The sequence below is a fragment of the Taeniopygia guttata genome, chromosome Z (assembly GCF_048771995.1).
Source record: "Taeniopygia guttata chromosome Z, bTaeGut7.mat, whole genome shotgun sequence".
Taxonomy (NCBI): Eukaryota; Metazoa; Chordata; class Aves; order Passeriformes; family Estrildidae; genus Taeniopygia; species Taeniopygia guttata.
The window spans coordinates 25633322-25650594 of record NC_133063.1 but is presented as its reverse complement, the minus strand read 5'-3'; the positions used below and the strand labels follow the sequence as shown (position 1 = coordinate 25650594).

The following is a 17273-nucleotide window of genomic DNA, read 5'->3' as shown; positions in this document are numbered from 1 at the left end:
GAACTAAGTATCTCTGAAAGACCATATATAGAAAACCAGATAAAGAATCATGCCATCTTTACAAAAAAACACAGATTATTTTAAATTATTAACATGGCACTCACACACGAAACCAGTTGCTGGCTGGATATAAGCTGATTACTTGAGTCGAGTAGATCACCTCTTTGGAGTTCCTTTCCAGGAATTATAACATGCATTTTCTTAGTTTACTATTGTAGATACCTAGAACTGTGCAGAGCCATGTAGATGTAATACAGCTATTAAAAATTTAAATATTCAAAGCTAATTAAAAATATCTCAAGAACACAGTGAAACCAATTAAACAACATAGGTATTCAAAAATCACTTTATGATAAGGCGGCATTTTCTGTTTTAAACAGCTTCCAAAGCAGCAGAAATTATGCATATTAATGTACACATATTGTAAAACACTGCACTGGATGCAAATTAATGTTCCCTATCCTAAATTGCAGGGGGTAGCCTGAAAACAAGCCTCACTAGGGTGAAATTTGGTAACTATTATAATTTCTCAGAACAAAAGTATATCCTGGACTATGCCAGTGGAGTAATAACCTGTAAGAAAAAGAGAATAAGAATTCTTCAGAGCATGTCTTTGTCCTCTGAGGATCTGTAGTATAAGATCAGCCTTACTAGTTAAGATCTAATGCTTCTACATGCAACAGTCATGGAAGGATTTTCCTTCCATATTTTTTAGCTGTTTTTGGAATCTATTAACATATTACAATACTCTACTTTACTAACCAGTGAGCAACTTAATTACGCATTTTTGAAGAGTATGGTTCTGTGCTTGTTTTTTAATAATTTGCCTACTGTGGTTATTTGATGAGCCCTACTTCTTGCTTCTGCAAAGACAGAGAACAGTCATTATTCCTTATTCACTTCCCTCATGTATCCCCCCACACAACACATCTTTATCACATTCTCCTTCATTGCACTTCTCAAGTCTGTAAAGCCCACTCTACTTATTCACTAATACTACAGAAGCTCCTCGACATATCTGAGCATCATTGTTTTGTCCTTCTGAATTCTCCTACATCAGTTTTCTAATTCAGGGAGCTGAAAGTAGAACTCATTACATTAGTCCAAACTCTTCTGTGGTACATAGCAAAAGGGCAATTTTCATTAAGAAAAACACCAGTTAGATACTGTAAAAAAACCAAAAATCTCACAATGAGGATAGTGATCAAATACTGAAACTGGTTTCCTGGAGGAGCTGCTAGAACCTCAACATGAATTAGACATTTTGCAGACTGGTATAATATTAAAGATGGCTCTGCCCTGAGGAAGAAGCAGGACCAGATGGACCCCCTGAGATCTTTTCCAATTTAAATTATTCTGCAGTTCTATGGCATTTGGGAAGCAGGTGCACATCAATTAATACAACAATGTAATGTTTTCTGTTCTCTTCTTCTTTTCCTGAAAATTTCTGGCATGCTTTTTGGTTTTCATCCCTTCAAGTGATCTGCTATCTTCAGGAACATTTAGAACTTATTTTGAATGGTCATTATTGAAAACATTATTGGTATATGTGAATTCAGGCAATATTACCACAGGCTGGTCTACAGAAATGTAGTAACACAATACAATGTAAATATTACAACAAGTTTTTAAAAGGCTGTTAGAAATAATACATACAATTTGTAAAAAGTTCAGGAATTTATTTAACTTACTATCAAGAACATTTGTTTTCTTTCAAAATAAAGTTTTCTTTTCTGTTATGATTACTTTTATGTATTTCATTCTTTATATATCAGATTTTGAAGTTATAACAGAGGCTAGAAAGTAATTTTATTCTTTTTCTTTTTCTTTTTCAGAAAACTGCAGCAAGAAAAAGTATTAAGAAAGAGACTTTTTAAATATTTGGAGACAGAAACCTGAAAAATATTTGGTAGATTTTGCTTAAGAAAGGTTTGGATATCAGCAAACACTCTGTGTAAATAGATTCATTTTTGTAAAAGAATTATGAATACTACAATATGATTGACCCTTTGCTTTCTTTTTGCAATCACTACCTATCATAACGGAATGTATGGTTAAGTTGTCTGCTCTGTTTTTGTTTTGATTAAGACTTTCAGAAGGCTAATTTTTCAAGCTACATATGAAATGTCAGGAAAATGTCACCTTCATCTTTTAAATAATTAGCAAATCTTCCAAAGACAAGAACATGTATTAAATGTCTTAATGAAGTCGAGCACCTCTTAATGGGTGTTAGCAATAATGTTTCCATAAACACAGTACATTTTAACTCTTATATACATCTAACACCTTTTTTATTTCTAAAAAGATGATACTCGGATTTCACCAAATTATCATCAAGAATGTCAACAGTTCTCTAGAGAAAAAGATGACTAAATGTACCTCAACACCTAAGCCGAGATCTTGTAAAAACTCTTCTTGTGGAAGGAAAAAGTAGCTAGACAAGGGCTTCTGCAGTGCAGATAGGCCCCTGAAATTAAGTATTCTTTCTCTGTTTAATGACAGTATTTCTACACCACTAAATCCCAAGACACCTCCATTCACTGATCACTTAATGATGCCAAGTAAATGACACATGATTTCAATAAAGTCAATTTAACAAACCAATTAAGACTTCCGAAAACTTACAGAAAAATTCAGAACAAATAAATACTTTTTAAAAAATAAGTTTAAATGCCATTACCTTATTTAACTTTGGAAACATGTAGCAAAGAAAATTAAGACCTCCATCCTTTAAAAGCCTCAGGTTTGTCTGTACATTTTCAGATATGAAACGTTTCGCTGCTTTCAAGAGCACTGTTATTACTCAATAACGTCATTATCAGCTGAATGTACAAAAATTTTTAAGTCTCAAAAAATCATTTTACGTGTTTCAAGTAATAAAAAATTATCAAATTTCAGTCTGTATGGCACTTACTATATATGGAACGGAACTACCTTTTCATGGCATGGTCCTTCCCTTCCTTGGTTGCCATTGCCACATCACAGTAACAGATCTCCAAACATACTCACAAGTTCTCTCTTGCTATAATTTTGTGTAATCTCATGAAGTTTCAATGGAAGAACATAAAACAGACTGCACTGAGTACTCATAGTTGTACAGCAGTACCTAATGTTCACAAAAGCAAGAAAGGCAACATCTTACATCCAGTGGCAGCTAATAATTCCAAAAAACAGTGGCATGAAATAAACCAATGGTATGATGAACTGGCTGCTGGTGAAGGTCAGCATCTGCTAGGACAACATGCTCATTCAGGCTGTGCTGGTGCTGCTTCAAGAAAACACAGACTCACAAATCAAAAAGCAGTGAATAAATGCACATCCATAAACAATTTCCATTCAGAATTTTTGAATTAAAAATGCTAATTTTATTATTTACCTTAATATTGCATACATCCAGTTGAAATAGTTTCAGGTTTTTATGACCAGAATTCTCAGAAAAAGAGAGAAATGTAGTAGTGCTTGATGCTGCCCCAGAGTTTTAATCAAGATTAGCATTACAGTTGCCATTTGAAGTGGTAAAGTCTTCAACTTGAAATATATTTTCAAACTGGTTATATGCATCTACTCACAAAAAGACTGCTCTTGCCATCCCCTTTCAAGTTAAAAAAAAGAAAAAACAAAACAAAACCTGAGCTAGAATGAAAATTCTTGCTAAGGTAATGGAAGATTTTTTTCTTTTTCTACATAAACACCTGTTTTGTAGCATTACTCCTATTTGGAAAACTGCATCTCTATTTAACTAGATTGTGATAAAACAGCAACTGAAAATTCAGTATTCCTCCACTAGAGATGGGAATTATCATAGGAAATAAATTTTATTTCCTGAAGTTTTCATACACTCATATATTCACAAAAACAAGTATAAAAGTAGAGAGCACTTTTGGCACTTATTAAAAAGTTACAGTATTCTGTAATGGCACCTCCTCAATGGAATGGTGAAGTTTCAGGTAGTACAGTAGTTACTTTCAGTTTCTAAAAAGTTAACATCAGACTTTTCAAACTGGTAAATATTACTCAAGGTCCAACAGAACTTTATTAAAACTACTTGCCTTATAAAAACAACTAGAGTCATCACTCTGTGGGCTGATAACAAAAAAGCCTCAGGTGAAGAACCTCTAAGCTACATTTCACAAGAGGCATGCAAAATTTTCCAGTGAAAGTGCCTGAAGGACTAAGCTATGCATACAGTTCTCAACACAATGAACTCAGCAGACCAAGCAAATTCAAACACAATGTCCAGGACATTTTTACACAAGGATCCAGACTGGTAAACATAAGGTCTTCCAAAAAATATCCAAAATATCTCAATTCCTAATGTTCTCTGCAACAGTCTGCAGCTGAAGTAAAGAAGTGATGAAGATCACTCACAGCTACCACAAGCATGTTGACAAATTCCTGAAGAGCAGTGTGCATGCCAAAGAATGCCATCTGGAACTGGGAATTGTCTTTACTAGCCACAAACTTAAAATAACAGTAACAGGCTTGCCAGAAATCCATATATACTTACACATCCTGTGACTGAGAAGCACAAACCATTCTCTTTTTCTCATTACAACCTGCACTGGTTATTTTAAAACTCTAAAACCCCCAGACAGGAAGCCAAGCCCCATTTCAGCAGAGAACAAAACAAAAACAGTTCTCATTCTTTTATTCCAGATCTGCACAGGCAAAGCTCCTCTGGTCTCACTAAGTACAATGGCATCAATAGCTTGACAAAATGTGATCTCACAAAGCAAGTCTATATAGCAGTTTGTTGGTGGGCAATTATAAGTTAGAACAGAAAATAAAGCTATGAACTACAAGCAGGTGATTTATTTCTCCCATGGAGGTTAGTTAAAAGACACTCAAGTAAAGTACAAGGAATACAGAACTAAGGTAATAGGTGACTAAAAAGGAGTTTGGGGGTTGCTTCCTAGATATTCTGAAAAAAAATTGCCTGACCTCAACTCAAGCAGAGGTTTCATCCAAAACATGGTTTCCTAAGGAGGACTGCATCTCTCTAGAGTTCAGCATTTTGCATCCGAAGAAGACACGGGAAGACAACTGAATCAACTAACTGGATGCCGTTACCAACTGCATAAAGGGAAAACTAAAGTATGGAAGTACTCTATGCATTAGCAAACTAAGCAGCTGATGCTGTTTCCAACTATGCTAACTAGGAGTTAGTCAGTCCAAAATATATCTAAATGCAGTATTTATAAACATAGTATGAACAGACTATGGCATTTGTTAGTGACTGCACTTACTACATTGGTCAATTATTTCAATGAGAATGCACTACTCACTAACAGGAGGATTAACAATCTTTCCAGATCTCATTAAATACATTTGAACACTGATGGATTTCATTGGTTGTCAGCCACATTTACACTCAGTAATACCTGCTAAAGGTTAAGTGCTTTACAAAGATAGTGGTGGAGTCCAGATCATAGGCATTTAAGACAAGAAAGTCTGGTTTCTGGAAGGGATTAGATGTATTGAAGCAGCTCTACTCTGAACAGCTGCTGGGTAGTCAACATGTAAAGAACAGAGAATAAGAACAGCATTACTACATTGCATAACTTTGAAATTCATAAATCCTCCTATGGTTCACAAGACACCAAAAACTAAATATCTGATAGCTGCAGGATCCCAGGCTGCCAGGGACTTCTGCAGCCCAACTTTAGCAGAGGTCTAGGCCAACCTACAGAAAACACTATTCTCTAGGGGGATGAGGTGGAGAAACCACCAAATTTTTCCCTAACTTCAAAGGAAGTTCTTACGGGCAGCAGAAAAATCCTGTCTCCCCAGCCAACCACCGCGTCATTGTACCAGAGGGGCACTGTCCTTATGTTTGTCAACACACTGTTCCGACTGGTACAAAGTAACTTTTCACTTCTGCCCTCTACACACTGTCATCTACTAATCATGATTCCTTCTGTAATTCATTAACTGGCACGAGCTCACTCACTGACTAGCTCTTATGAAACCACCTGGCAAATGCTGTGTCAAAAATCAAGAAATAGTATTACATATTAAGTGATCAGGCAGGATGTGAAACCTTTTTTCTTCTCCCAATAAACAGTGTTACTAAACATGGACTGGTGATTGTAACCTGCTTGGAAAATCATACTGTGAGAGGATGCATTTGTTTTATCACAATGAAACAAAGTTTCATGGAGTTCACCCTGAAGAGCTTCAGTCAAATAGGACATGACAGGTTCTTAGCCAGATCCACGTTTACATTAGATGTGTTAAACAATAAAACTGACACTTTCATAACTGTAAAGAGCTTGCAGTATGCCTAGATTCAAATCTGATCAGGTATTTCTGTCTGACAGATGTTTGGCGGGGCAGTCAGAATATGATGTTTGCTTCTGATTTTGAGAGATACTTGTTTAAGCACAAATCAGTCTACATGTTAATAGGTAAAATTATAGGCCAAATTTGTGACAGCTTGAACACAACTTGAGCACCATAACTGAGGTAGGCTTAATGAGTAATCTTTGCAGGGTGCCAAAGCAACAAATATCTGCCAATTTAAACAGAACAACAAAAATGCAAACCCCCAAAACTGGCAGTGTTCAAATTCAACTCCGAGTAAAGCCTATGGTCCACTGAACTCATGCACAGATGACCGCTACAAATCAGACACAACAAGACTATTTTGTAAATATAAATATCATCAATATAAACATGGAGTCAGTGTGTAAGTCTCAGTAATTGAAACAAAAAAAACAATTCGATCCTATTCAAGCCAAGCTTCATAAATTTTATCTAGCATGATGAACCAAAATAAATAAGCACTTCTTCTACAGAAATGCAAAGACTTTGAGTTATTAGTTCAGTCAATAGATTTTTTTTTTTATTTCAATCGTTCCTTATTAGAAAAGGGTCAGAACAACTGAGTAGTGCTCTCTTAAAGTTCATAAGCTGTTCTTATTTGGCATGCTCAAGCTGCTTGTTGAATCAAAGACCAGTCTCCTCTGTTACAGAAGAAATTCCTTTTGCACCCACACTCCCCCTTCCACTAAAAAAATCAGTAATTTCTAGTTTATGGGTATAGTTATACATGATTCAATGCATCAAGTTCTTAAAAGGTATGTTGAAGAAAATAACTGATTAAATACTTAACTCATGTTGGTTGAAAACCCTATTTTCCTCACTATTTTTATTACATATTATAAAGCTACAAATTTCATTGTCACACAGTTCCTGAGACACTTAGTACCAAAATCAAATTGTACAAACACGTATCTACAAAACCAGTGGCAATTTACATGTTATACATAAAAATCCCTATGGAGTGAAAAGATCAAATGGACAAAAGCAGCAGGAGTCTGAAGCAGACTAAAACAGACCACAGCTTTGCATACCACTACAAAACAGCCTGAGAAGAAAACAGCTGCATTTTTGTCAAAAAGTTACTTCATTTGCCTGTACAAAACTTACTCTTAAAACAAATCATTCCTTCATAAATGGTCCTTATGTAGGTGTCATCAACTTGAATCATCCTTAAATGGGCACAACCACATTGTAACAGGATCGTCCTATGAGGCAGGAAATGTTCACAATTCCCACTCACTGGTTTGTCTTTCCCCCACCCCCTACAGAGAAAACATCATCTCCCCTTTATGCTATAATAGCCAACAAATTGACATTAGAAAACAATTTATATCAGCTGCACCTCTGAACTTTGATTTTCCTTGAGGATGTGTGTTTACCTTTCAGACTAACAAAATACATACCTAAAAGGTTTTTGGTTTTTTAAACCCAGAGTTACTTCCTTAATTTTTCTGGTTTTATAAACCAGAAGTTACTCTTTTTGTTTGTTGGATTCATTGTTTCTAGCTCAGAAGTTACTTTTAAACCTTTTCATTTTTAGAACTCTCCAAATATGTCTCCCCTCACCTAAAAGTCATACAAAAATCCTCTTTCCTTACAATCACTGGCCAGCTCAGCCACATCAGCTCGTTCTGTACTGCAACATTCACTGCATTACACTGAATTCAGTATAAATAATCACCATGTTCAACTGCTTTAAATAACAGCTAGCACAGAAGGCAAAAATTTCAGGTTAACATGATACAGAAACTGTCAAGACTGTCAAGCATCTCATTTTAGCCCCCCAAACCCCAATCCAATATATTTGTGTTTCCATGTTTCTCTCTCTCCTACCAACAGTTCTTTGTTTTCATTTTTATAGCAATTGCTGAGTAAATGCTACAGGTTTCCAGAGTGAGATAATTTCAGCTAGATATTGTGAATGTCCTCATTGTTACAGAGTTCTAGCAAAACCAGGTAAATTTAATCTAAAGGGGAATGACAGAAGTTTGTATTACATATAAAGCCAAATATTATATGATTTTATTTCATCTTAGTATTTATTCATAGCCAACATGTAGAAATAAAACAAGTCATTCTGAGGCACATCAGAAACAAAAAATCTCAGATATAGCTCAGGCTATATTACTTCTATACTGTATTTTTCTTATCATATCATTTATGCTTTGATTTAGCACTCAGTTTACCACAGTGGCAACATGTGTTGATGAAGTCAGTCTCATGATGATGAGCCACAGTCTCACAGAAATACTGTCTCATGAAATTATACTGATTTCTGTCTCCAGCCCTTTGTCCTAAATGAGTCCTACATGAGTAGGACTATACTACATGCTGTACGTTTCTCCAATCCTGTGTTTGGTCCTGTGTCCTGGATAGACTTTGGACCCACATGATAGTCTTGTCCTCAGCACTGTCCCTGTCCTCTTTCATTTTGCTCCTGATAGGACTCCTAGGCACACTCAGAGCCTGACTAAACACTCTGATGCCTCTGGAGCTACCAGTGTCTGGCTCTGCCGCTCTATCCTGTATTTGGTTTCATTCTTTTTTTCTTTCTTTCCCCCTACTTTTATTAATCTATACTAATCAATACTCTATCTTCTAGGAAACACCAAATCTTGCTTTTTTCAGAAACTTGACCTGAAACGTCAGATTTAAAAAATCATTTGGCTTGCAGAAATATTTTGCAGTACTTTCCATAAAACAAGCCTGGTTTTGGTCCACAAAATCCTACAGTGCCCTAAAAGTAAAGACTTGCCATCATTTTCCAAGAATGAAAAATTTCCACACACCTTGGCTGTGATACTCCAAGCTTTCTTTCCTCTCTAGAATGAGGACATCAGTTTCAGAAACTCATGGATATCTGCTATTATCTTTATGCAAATGCCACTGACCTTCTCACGCTACCCTAACACAACAACCAAACAGAAATTACGTTTCGATTACCTGTTTCTGTACCTCCCTAAAAAGAAATTGAGGTACGTATCCTGGAATTTTTGAAAGGTTACAGTGACTACCACTACCTCACACAGAACTTTAATCTTCCCTACCATTAAAGACTATTTTGAACAAAGAACCTCAATGTCTGTTGGAAACAGACATTCACCTGTTTGAATGAAATATTCACCTGTTTGAATATTAATATCAAGTGCTCTTTATGGCCTAGGTTATCCAAGACATCTAACCACATGGGATTGCCAGACTTGAGTCATAACTTCATGTCACAGGCAGGATACCTTAAGCAATCTAAAATCTGGCATTGGTGCTGAAGTTCAGGCACCTGGATCCCAAACTGACCAGAAATGTTTTGCATCTACCTGACTGCTAGATGATTTAAAAAAAAAAAAAAGTATTATCTGAAAAACACTATTTCACTTACACCACTGTTAAAAACCACGAACAGTAAAAACCAAAAAATAAAAAGGAGAACAAAGAAATTGCACCATAAGTTAAAGACAGTGGTCTGAAAATTGCCATTCTGGTTTCTCAAGTCTGTAGCAGGCAAGAACTTCCCCACATGGCAGAAAAAAACCAGAAGCTAAGCATAAAATCATACACTTCTATCTGGCAGAAATACTACCAATGACACTACATTAAAACCATAAATCCTAATTCCAATAATTATTTTACAGCAGATTTTATGAGTTTTAGAAGCATAATAAAAGCATAATTTTATGAGTTTTAGAAGCATAATTAATAATAAAGGACAATGGTATTTTTAATCAGCCACTTAAAAAGGAAGAAAGAAAAGCAGAGAAGTGATTTAAAGCATCCAAATTCTATCACATTACTTCCTGTGTGTTGCCTAGAGGCTATGAGAAGTTAGCAATCACACTAATTCTGTCCCATCACTATGAAAAAGATGCAAGAAGGCAAGGATGATGATTCCGGTGAAGAATTACTACTTTTCTCCCAGCACACAGAGAAACATATGCTGGATTACCAGTATGTGATTTCCGTTCGAAAGGAAACTTCTGTGTGAAGCTTTCTTAATCCACAGAGAAGATTCACACTAAAATAACAAATCCCCAGTGGGTACGCAGTTCTGCAACACTACTATGGTGAAGCCTGTTTCCTCAAGGAAGAAATGAAAGCTCTTGAAATATTTTTGGCAGTTCAAGAGAGATCTAGGTACTTATCCCAAGTGCTACAACTCTCCTTCATACAGAGAGTAAACCAATTCTGGACTTCAAATATTCTAATGAGTTCTGTTTCTGTGAATGATCCACCTCCTTCAATTTCTCAAAAATTTTGCTTATACTTCAAATTTCTCTTCTCCCAAGACCATGTAGACAGGTTTTTGATAGCTGATATGCTAACTGTAAGAAATACTTAAGTTCTGAGCCTTAATGTGTGAACTTAGTACAACTTTTTACTTCAGAAGTTTCTAGGCACGTTCAGTGGCAAGAGTCTTGACAGCTCCACTGACCTCTCTTCCTATAAATTCTGGACCAGTCGGTGGGACAAAGTATGACTGATTTTATCTGCCTACTACCTTAGTATCTCGTTTTTATTGTTCTTCCTCTGATACATGTCCATCAGGCAGTTGAGACTTACAAAAAGAAGAAAGAGAAGCTAGAACATATTCACTAAGAGAAAGATGAATAAAATTCTTCCTTTCCACACTTCTTAAAAGCATCTGACATTTGGGGCACCTTCAATCCATGTCAAAACTGAACTTTAGCTGTCCAGGCAACCACCAAATAAAACTGTTTATTTCCAGGTCTTTTATGAAAAAATAGACAAAAATTTCTACAGCATGACTGCACTGGTAGCACTTCCTCAGCAGAGACTAAATAAAAGAAAGATAAATATACCAATGCTGCACAGACTAACTCTGGCCTTGGGTCTATTGACAAGAAAGTCAAAATCTTGCAATAACATGGTGCAAGTGTACAAGACTTATAAACATATAAACCAAATCACTATGAAGGGCTCCCCTACCATGCTCTAATACAATCTTAAGTTTTATATAAATGTCATAAGCCTCAAATCAGTAGAGAATTGATTACATGGACAGATAAGGGAGACATTTGATGATTCATTACAGAGCATAAGAATGTGTCTATTCTTCTGAGTCAGTAGAAAAATGACAAATTTATCTCTACTGTTACACTTTCTGCAATTGCTGCAACGGCCTGTCAGAGAAGGCAATCACTTCCTTGCATCTATTTCAAAATAAAGAACCTGCACAATGTGCCACAGCAGGGGAAAAGGAACCCCCAAAGAGTGTTGCAGTTCTCTCAGCAGATTACGCTTCAGGACCTTGTGATCCAACATCAAAAATGTATGCAATGAAGCATCTTTAATGAAATTGCAAACTCCTGCAAAGCCTCTTTCATATCTGTGTAATGGACAATGAAAAAATCAAAACACACAAATTGATTACATTTGTCAATTACTATTTTAGTGGGAGTTCTGAACACATTATCTTCAAATCCAAACCTGCAGAAAACTCTGGCTGTTGGTTTATTGATCATACTGATTAGAGCACCTGGTCTTGGATTCTAGAAAGCAAAGACGGAAAGATAAAACATTCACATTAGGTAGAATAATTTACAAACAAATAAAGTAACACTTCAGGTCTGTTTCATGTATTTAGTATTTTTAGTATTCATGTATTTTTCCTTCCATCATGACTGAGATCTAATTTTTTAATTACCACAACCTTCCCTAAAAGCTGGTTTCTCTTACTTTTAAAGCAATCACTAAGGATAACACCTCTGAAGCCTTTTAAAAAGGAATAACAAACAACAAAAGTTATTAGATATGAGGTGAACTTCTGGGTTTGTTTTTTTTTTTCAAGTAATTATGCTAGAACAGATAAAACCATTTTCTGCTGTGTACCGTTTTAAGCCTGGAACTGTACTGGCACAAAGCATTACAACATCCCAATGGCTGTACCATGGTGCTTCAGCTTGCTTCTGCCCTGGATATTTCTCAGGACTTCATGCTAACAGCTTTGGCTTGTTCAGTCATAACTAGTCTTCTGGCACTGAGCTCCACCTGCTGACAAGTCTCTCAAGTGTTGCATAGCTTGCACACCAAGCCTCAGTTTTGTCAACCAGCTCCAGCAAAATGCTGCAGTATGCAAAATAAATCTACATGAAACACTTCTACAGTGAGAACAGCATGTAATTTCAAACATATATTCTTGAAAGTTGTGAGTTTATGCCTTCATAATTTCTTTAGCTTGTAAGGAAAAAGGAGAAGACATATTAAAGTGGTACAGAGATTTCACTAAATTATTGCTAAACAAAATTAATTACTATTTTATATTAACTGAATCTATTGCCTGGTTTAAGAACTCCCTATTCTGTAACAATTTCCAAGGCAACACTGATCCTATAAGTTTAAAGCTTTACCATTAAATGCAAATTATCATAATTGTATGTATTTACCTGAGTAAATGTTTAACTGGTACTGTAATACTCAAAATTAATGATGTTTTTATCTCTAATCTGATCACCAGCCATATAAAAGTTTTGTTGCTGTTGTTTTCTTCATTTGAACTACCATGGACTACTGCCATGCTTTGTTGATCATATTAACAGCAAAAATACACCTTAAGTAAATCAAGATAAATGACAGGCCATACATCCACTGACTGAACACCTAAATGTGGAAAAGTTAGCTCATGTAGCTTCCAGTTAAATTTTATGAAGTGACATAATACATAACACTTTGGATACTACTATATTTTTGTCAAAATGTATCTGTTTACAAGGAATAACAAGAGTTTTTTTTAGTATCTCCACACTTTAGGTACAGAAGAAAATGTGAACTATAAATCTTCCATTAACATAGTGAATGGCATAAATCCATAATTCTAAGGGGCTCAGAAATAAGATTTTAAACTTCTAGTGCCATCAGCATTATAATTATCTCTGTCTTGCATGGGTAAGTGAATAGAAAAGTATAACTACCAGTAACAATGTTTCATTTTTCCATATACAATGACAAAACTGTTAAATTCAATGTTCAGACATTTCTGCTTCACTCTGTTTTATATTCTAATTGAAAAAAAGAGAAAAGTTTGGCAATTTACTTTTTTCCTTAAATGAGTACATGACTACCAATACATGGCAAATACACATCAACAAATATATTGACTAAAGCAAACCATATTGAAGACACTAACAGAACAGGAAACTTCCTACAGTTAATAGATGCAAAAAAAGAACAAGAAAACTAACTTAAAACACTCACATAATATAACATTACACTGTCTATAAAAACATATCTAACAGCATTTCAGAATTTCACTCCTTGTTAGTATTCTATTGTACAGTTACCTAATGTAAGAGAAGGGAAACAAAACAATTTGCAAACTATTCCACCATGAAATTGGCTCTATTCATATGATATAAATACTTAGGAGATATGAAACAAAATTGCTTTGCATATCCCACTTTTAAATTTTAAATTACAAAACAAAAAACTTACTTGTGACTTGAGGACATGAAAATTTGCTTTATATGGATGCTGACAAAACAAGCCAACTATGATTTTCTAATTCTTAAGGAAAAAAAAATTGCAAACAAGTGTTTACAATTAATTTCTAAAGAGGAATAAATAACCATATTCAAGTATATTTAGATGACCTGCTCTCAGAAAAAGTGGAGAAAACTTAAGGAATTTAGAGCTGAAGAAATAGTCTGCAGTAGATCATAACCATTTCCTTCTGGGGTAATGTGTGCTGATCCCAAGGCAGCCTCAGTACCAACGGCCTGCATGTAAATACTGTACCCAGTACATGTAAATGCTGAACTTGATTTATCTGTGGAAATAAAGATACCTTCTATCACAGTTAACCCTGTTTTCAGTCCCATTCAGGACTTTACAAGACAAGGACTTCCACATCTGGCACCCATAAAATAAGTGTGCATGTCCAAGAGTGGCTTAGGCCTTTTGGTAAGCTTTGCCTTGAAGAAGAAACTAAAGTGGTAATCCTGCACAAAGCTCCTTCAGATGGAGCTTAACACATCACACTTTATGACAGGTCTTCTCTGCAAGGTAGCTTGAATAATCTTTTATTACTATTTCATAAAAGGTGAAGGTACTCCAAATTCTCAGATAACATAGGCCAGATGGCACTACACAAACTAGAGCAAGTTACTTAAAGTACACAATCCATGAAATTAATGGAAAAATGAATGTCAACATTATCCCTGGCATACAAATGCATACCCGATTTATCTTCTCAAGTTGCCTTAACAGTAAATTTTACTTACTGGTTTAAAAAATAAAACAACAAAAACCCACATTATCCTCTATTTCAGCTTACACTACATAACTTAAGTGTGTTAAATATTTCTGCCTCCTTCTGTACCAACTTCCTGTTTTCATTTTACCTTCTCCCTGAGAAGACGACCAGACTGCCTCGCATCATTAGTCCCCTTTATAATTGCTCTCATGGCTTTTCTCTGCAACCTTGCACTGGGGTTAAAGTGGCAAGATTTTATAAAGCAGTGCAGCCTGCTGTAGTGGAAGGTGTTGAAAGGGGTTGGAACTAGGCAATCTTGGAAGTCCCTTCCGACCCAAACCATCCTGTGGCTCTATGTATGCTCCCCCTTGCCCTGCCCTTCTGCAGAGGTCACTGTTCCCTGAGCACAGAACCCACTCTGTGCCATCTAACCTGGGGCACCACAGGCCCACCAGTGGCTGCACGAGAGGTGATGAGCCCTCACCCTTGAAGGTGACACTGGAGGTGAGATGGAGCTGCCGTGTCTCTGTCCTGTTGGCCCTGTCTAGGCCTGTGCTCAGCACACAGGATTATTTTGTCCCACTCACTGAAACAGAGGTTTCAGTACTCTTGAGCTGAAGGGGAAGAGTACCATTCTTATGACTAGACTCATCATCTCAACACCATCAGGCACGTTGTAATACTAGCAGACACTAATCACTAGCACTGCTACAGGATGTGGTATTAAATAACTAACAAGATAGCCTGCCCCAAAAAGATTCCAAGCCCCCTAATTGTTTGCAATTATTATCCTGATCCTTCTTTTCTCCTTCTTAATCTTTTTGTACTTTTTAAACTCCTTCTAAGTCACGACAAGCATACAAGCTTTGTAAAATAATGTTTTTTACCAGCATAAATGACAACCACTTCATAGTGCCTTGAAAATATTAAACAGCAATGGAAGCAAGAAAATGCTGAAAGTTAAGTAAATTATAGAATGGGAATCAAACAGTTCCACAAATAGACAGAGGAAGAAAAACATCTCTCCCCTCAGAAGCAGCTATTTCATTATCATTTCACAGAGTTACTGCCCCACAGGCCAAAAAGAATGTCAGGCTAAACTTCAAAGAAAAAAAGTCACAAATATCTCCTACATGTCAAAACTAATACACAAAGGCAAAAACTGTTTGTCCTTTTAGTAAACAGGTACTGTTTGTTTGCTTTTTTTTTGTAGCCTACAAACTCTGCACATAGCTGCAAGACAACTGAGAAAAGGAAGTCACACAAAATATTAGCAAAGTAAGGTACTTACTTAAACTGTATGAGGTCTCATCAGACCAAAAAATTTTCATTTTAATCATTAGGAGCATGTAAACATTTAAAAATAAGTTGTAAAGAGAACAGTGTTCATTTCTGTTTGAGGAAAGAGTAATTACAGTACATAAAATTAATTTCTCAATTACATAACATATGCAGCAATTCAAAGAGATTTTACCGTTAATTTTCTACCTAAAATTCTAAATTTATTTCTTCAACACAGCCAAGGAAATTACCAGTAGCTACTCAGTCAAATTTACTAAATCTGTGTAAGGGTTAAGACTTCTTTATTAAACAGTGTCATGAAAATCTAAGCATCAAGCGTAGAGAAGACGAACCCAAGTACCCAGACACAGACTGTTATGAGTTACTGCCACTTAAAAACAAAAAATATCATGCAACTGAACTTCTTGTCCAAACAAGTCTCCAAAAATGCAACATGAAGTCCATTCACTTTCAATAGTCTCAGTGAGTAGCTTGATACTCTGATCCCAGATCTTAAGTACAGTGTAAGGGCTACACAATTCAGTAAAACAGGTGTAAAACTTACCATAGAAGTCACTGATCTGGCATCTTCTTCATAATTCACTACAGGTGGTGGCTCTTTCCCATCATTCTCTTGAACCTTTTGTTCCAGTAGTTCTTTCTGTGCTGCAAATTTTGCCTCAGAGCATTTTAATTGCTGGACTGTTTGCTTAAGTTCTTCAAGTGCCTGCTTTTGGCTCAGCAAGAGTACAATACTGCAAATAAAAATACCAATTTAACAATGTGCATGTCTGAAAATAGTCTATTTGCTTTATAAAAGCTGAGAGGAAGAAAGCATGACAACTCCTCAACATAATCTTTTATTCAAAGTTGAAACAATTCTAGAAAAATTTCAAAGCAACAAGATAATAAAAGCAAACACTCATTCTCTTCTCTCTATCACAAAATCATTCTCTTCTATCACAAAAATCATGTTTAATAAATATAGGTGAAACTCCTGTTTTCATTCACTTTTGATTAAATTTACAAACACTGGGGTTCCCTTTCCCTGAGAGAATAAGTAAATTTTAGATAATGATTTCAAGTGATGAGAAATTCACTTCAATCAGTGTAGTTGTTTGCGTGGACACTCCAATCAGTGTGCAGTAATAATTTGCAATATTAAACTCCCTTCACATCCAGCATAAATTCACATGGCATCACATAAGAGATATCTGATTTTTCCCTCTGCACTCTAAGTATTTCTGGATTGGGTTATAACTGTCTTATGAAGCTAAATAAATTTATCTTTACAAGGAGCTAAAAGCAACTTTTCATCATCTGCTTATTTTTATAGTTCTTCTCTGAATACCACTCATACTCTTGAGTACTTGAGACAGTCGTGATTAAATGATATTGAAGGACATGCACTTGAAGAGTACCTGCAGGCACTCAAATGACTCCATCATCCCAAAGAACTACCAAA

The 17273-nt window shown here is 35.7% G+C and overlaps 1 protein-coding gene across 7 annotated transcripts in view; it reads right to left on the bottom strand.

The window, feature by feature from the left end:
* Positions 1-17273, bottom strand: part of FER (FER tyrosine kinase) — a 167102-nt gene that overhangs the window by 92028 nt on the left and 57801 nt on the right. For all 7 annotated transcript variants that reach the window (XR_012052731.1, XR_012052732.1, XM_072921702.1 and 4 more), the window contains one exon: positions 16374-16563. Coding sequence is in view for 5 of the 7 variants with exons in the window: in XM_072921702.1 (XP_072777803.1) it covers positions 16374-16563 (190 nt within the window). In the remaining 2 variants the exon portion in view is untranslated. The remainder of the gene's footprint in view (positions 1-16373; positions 16564-17273) is intronic.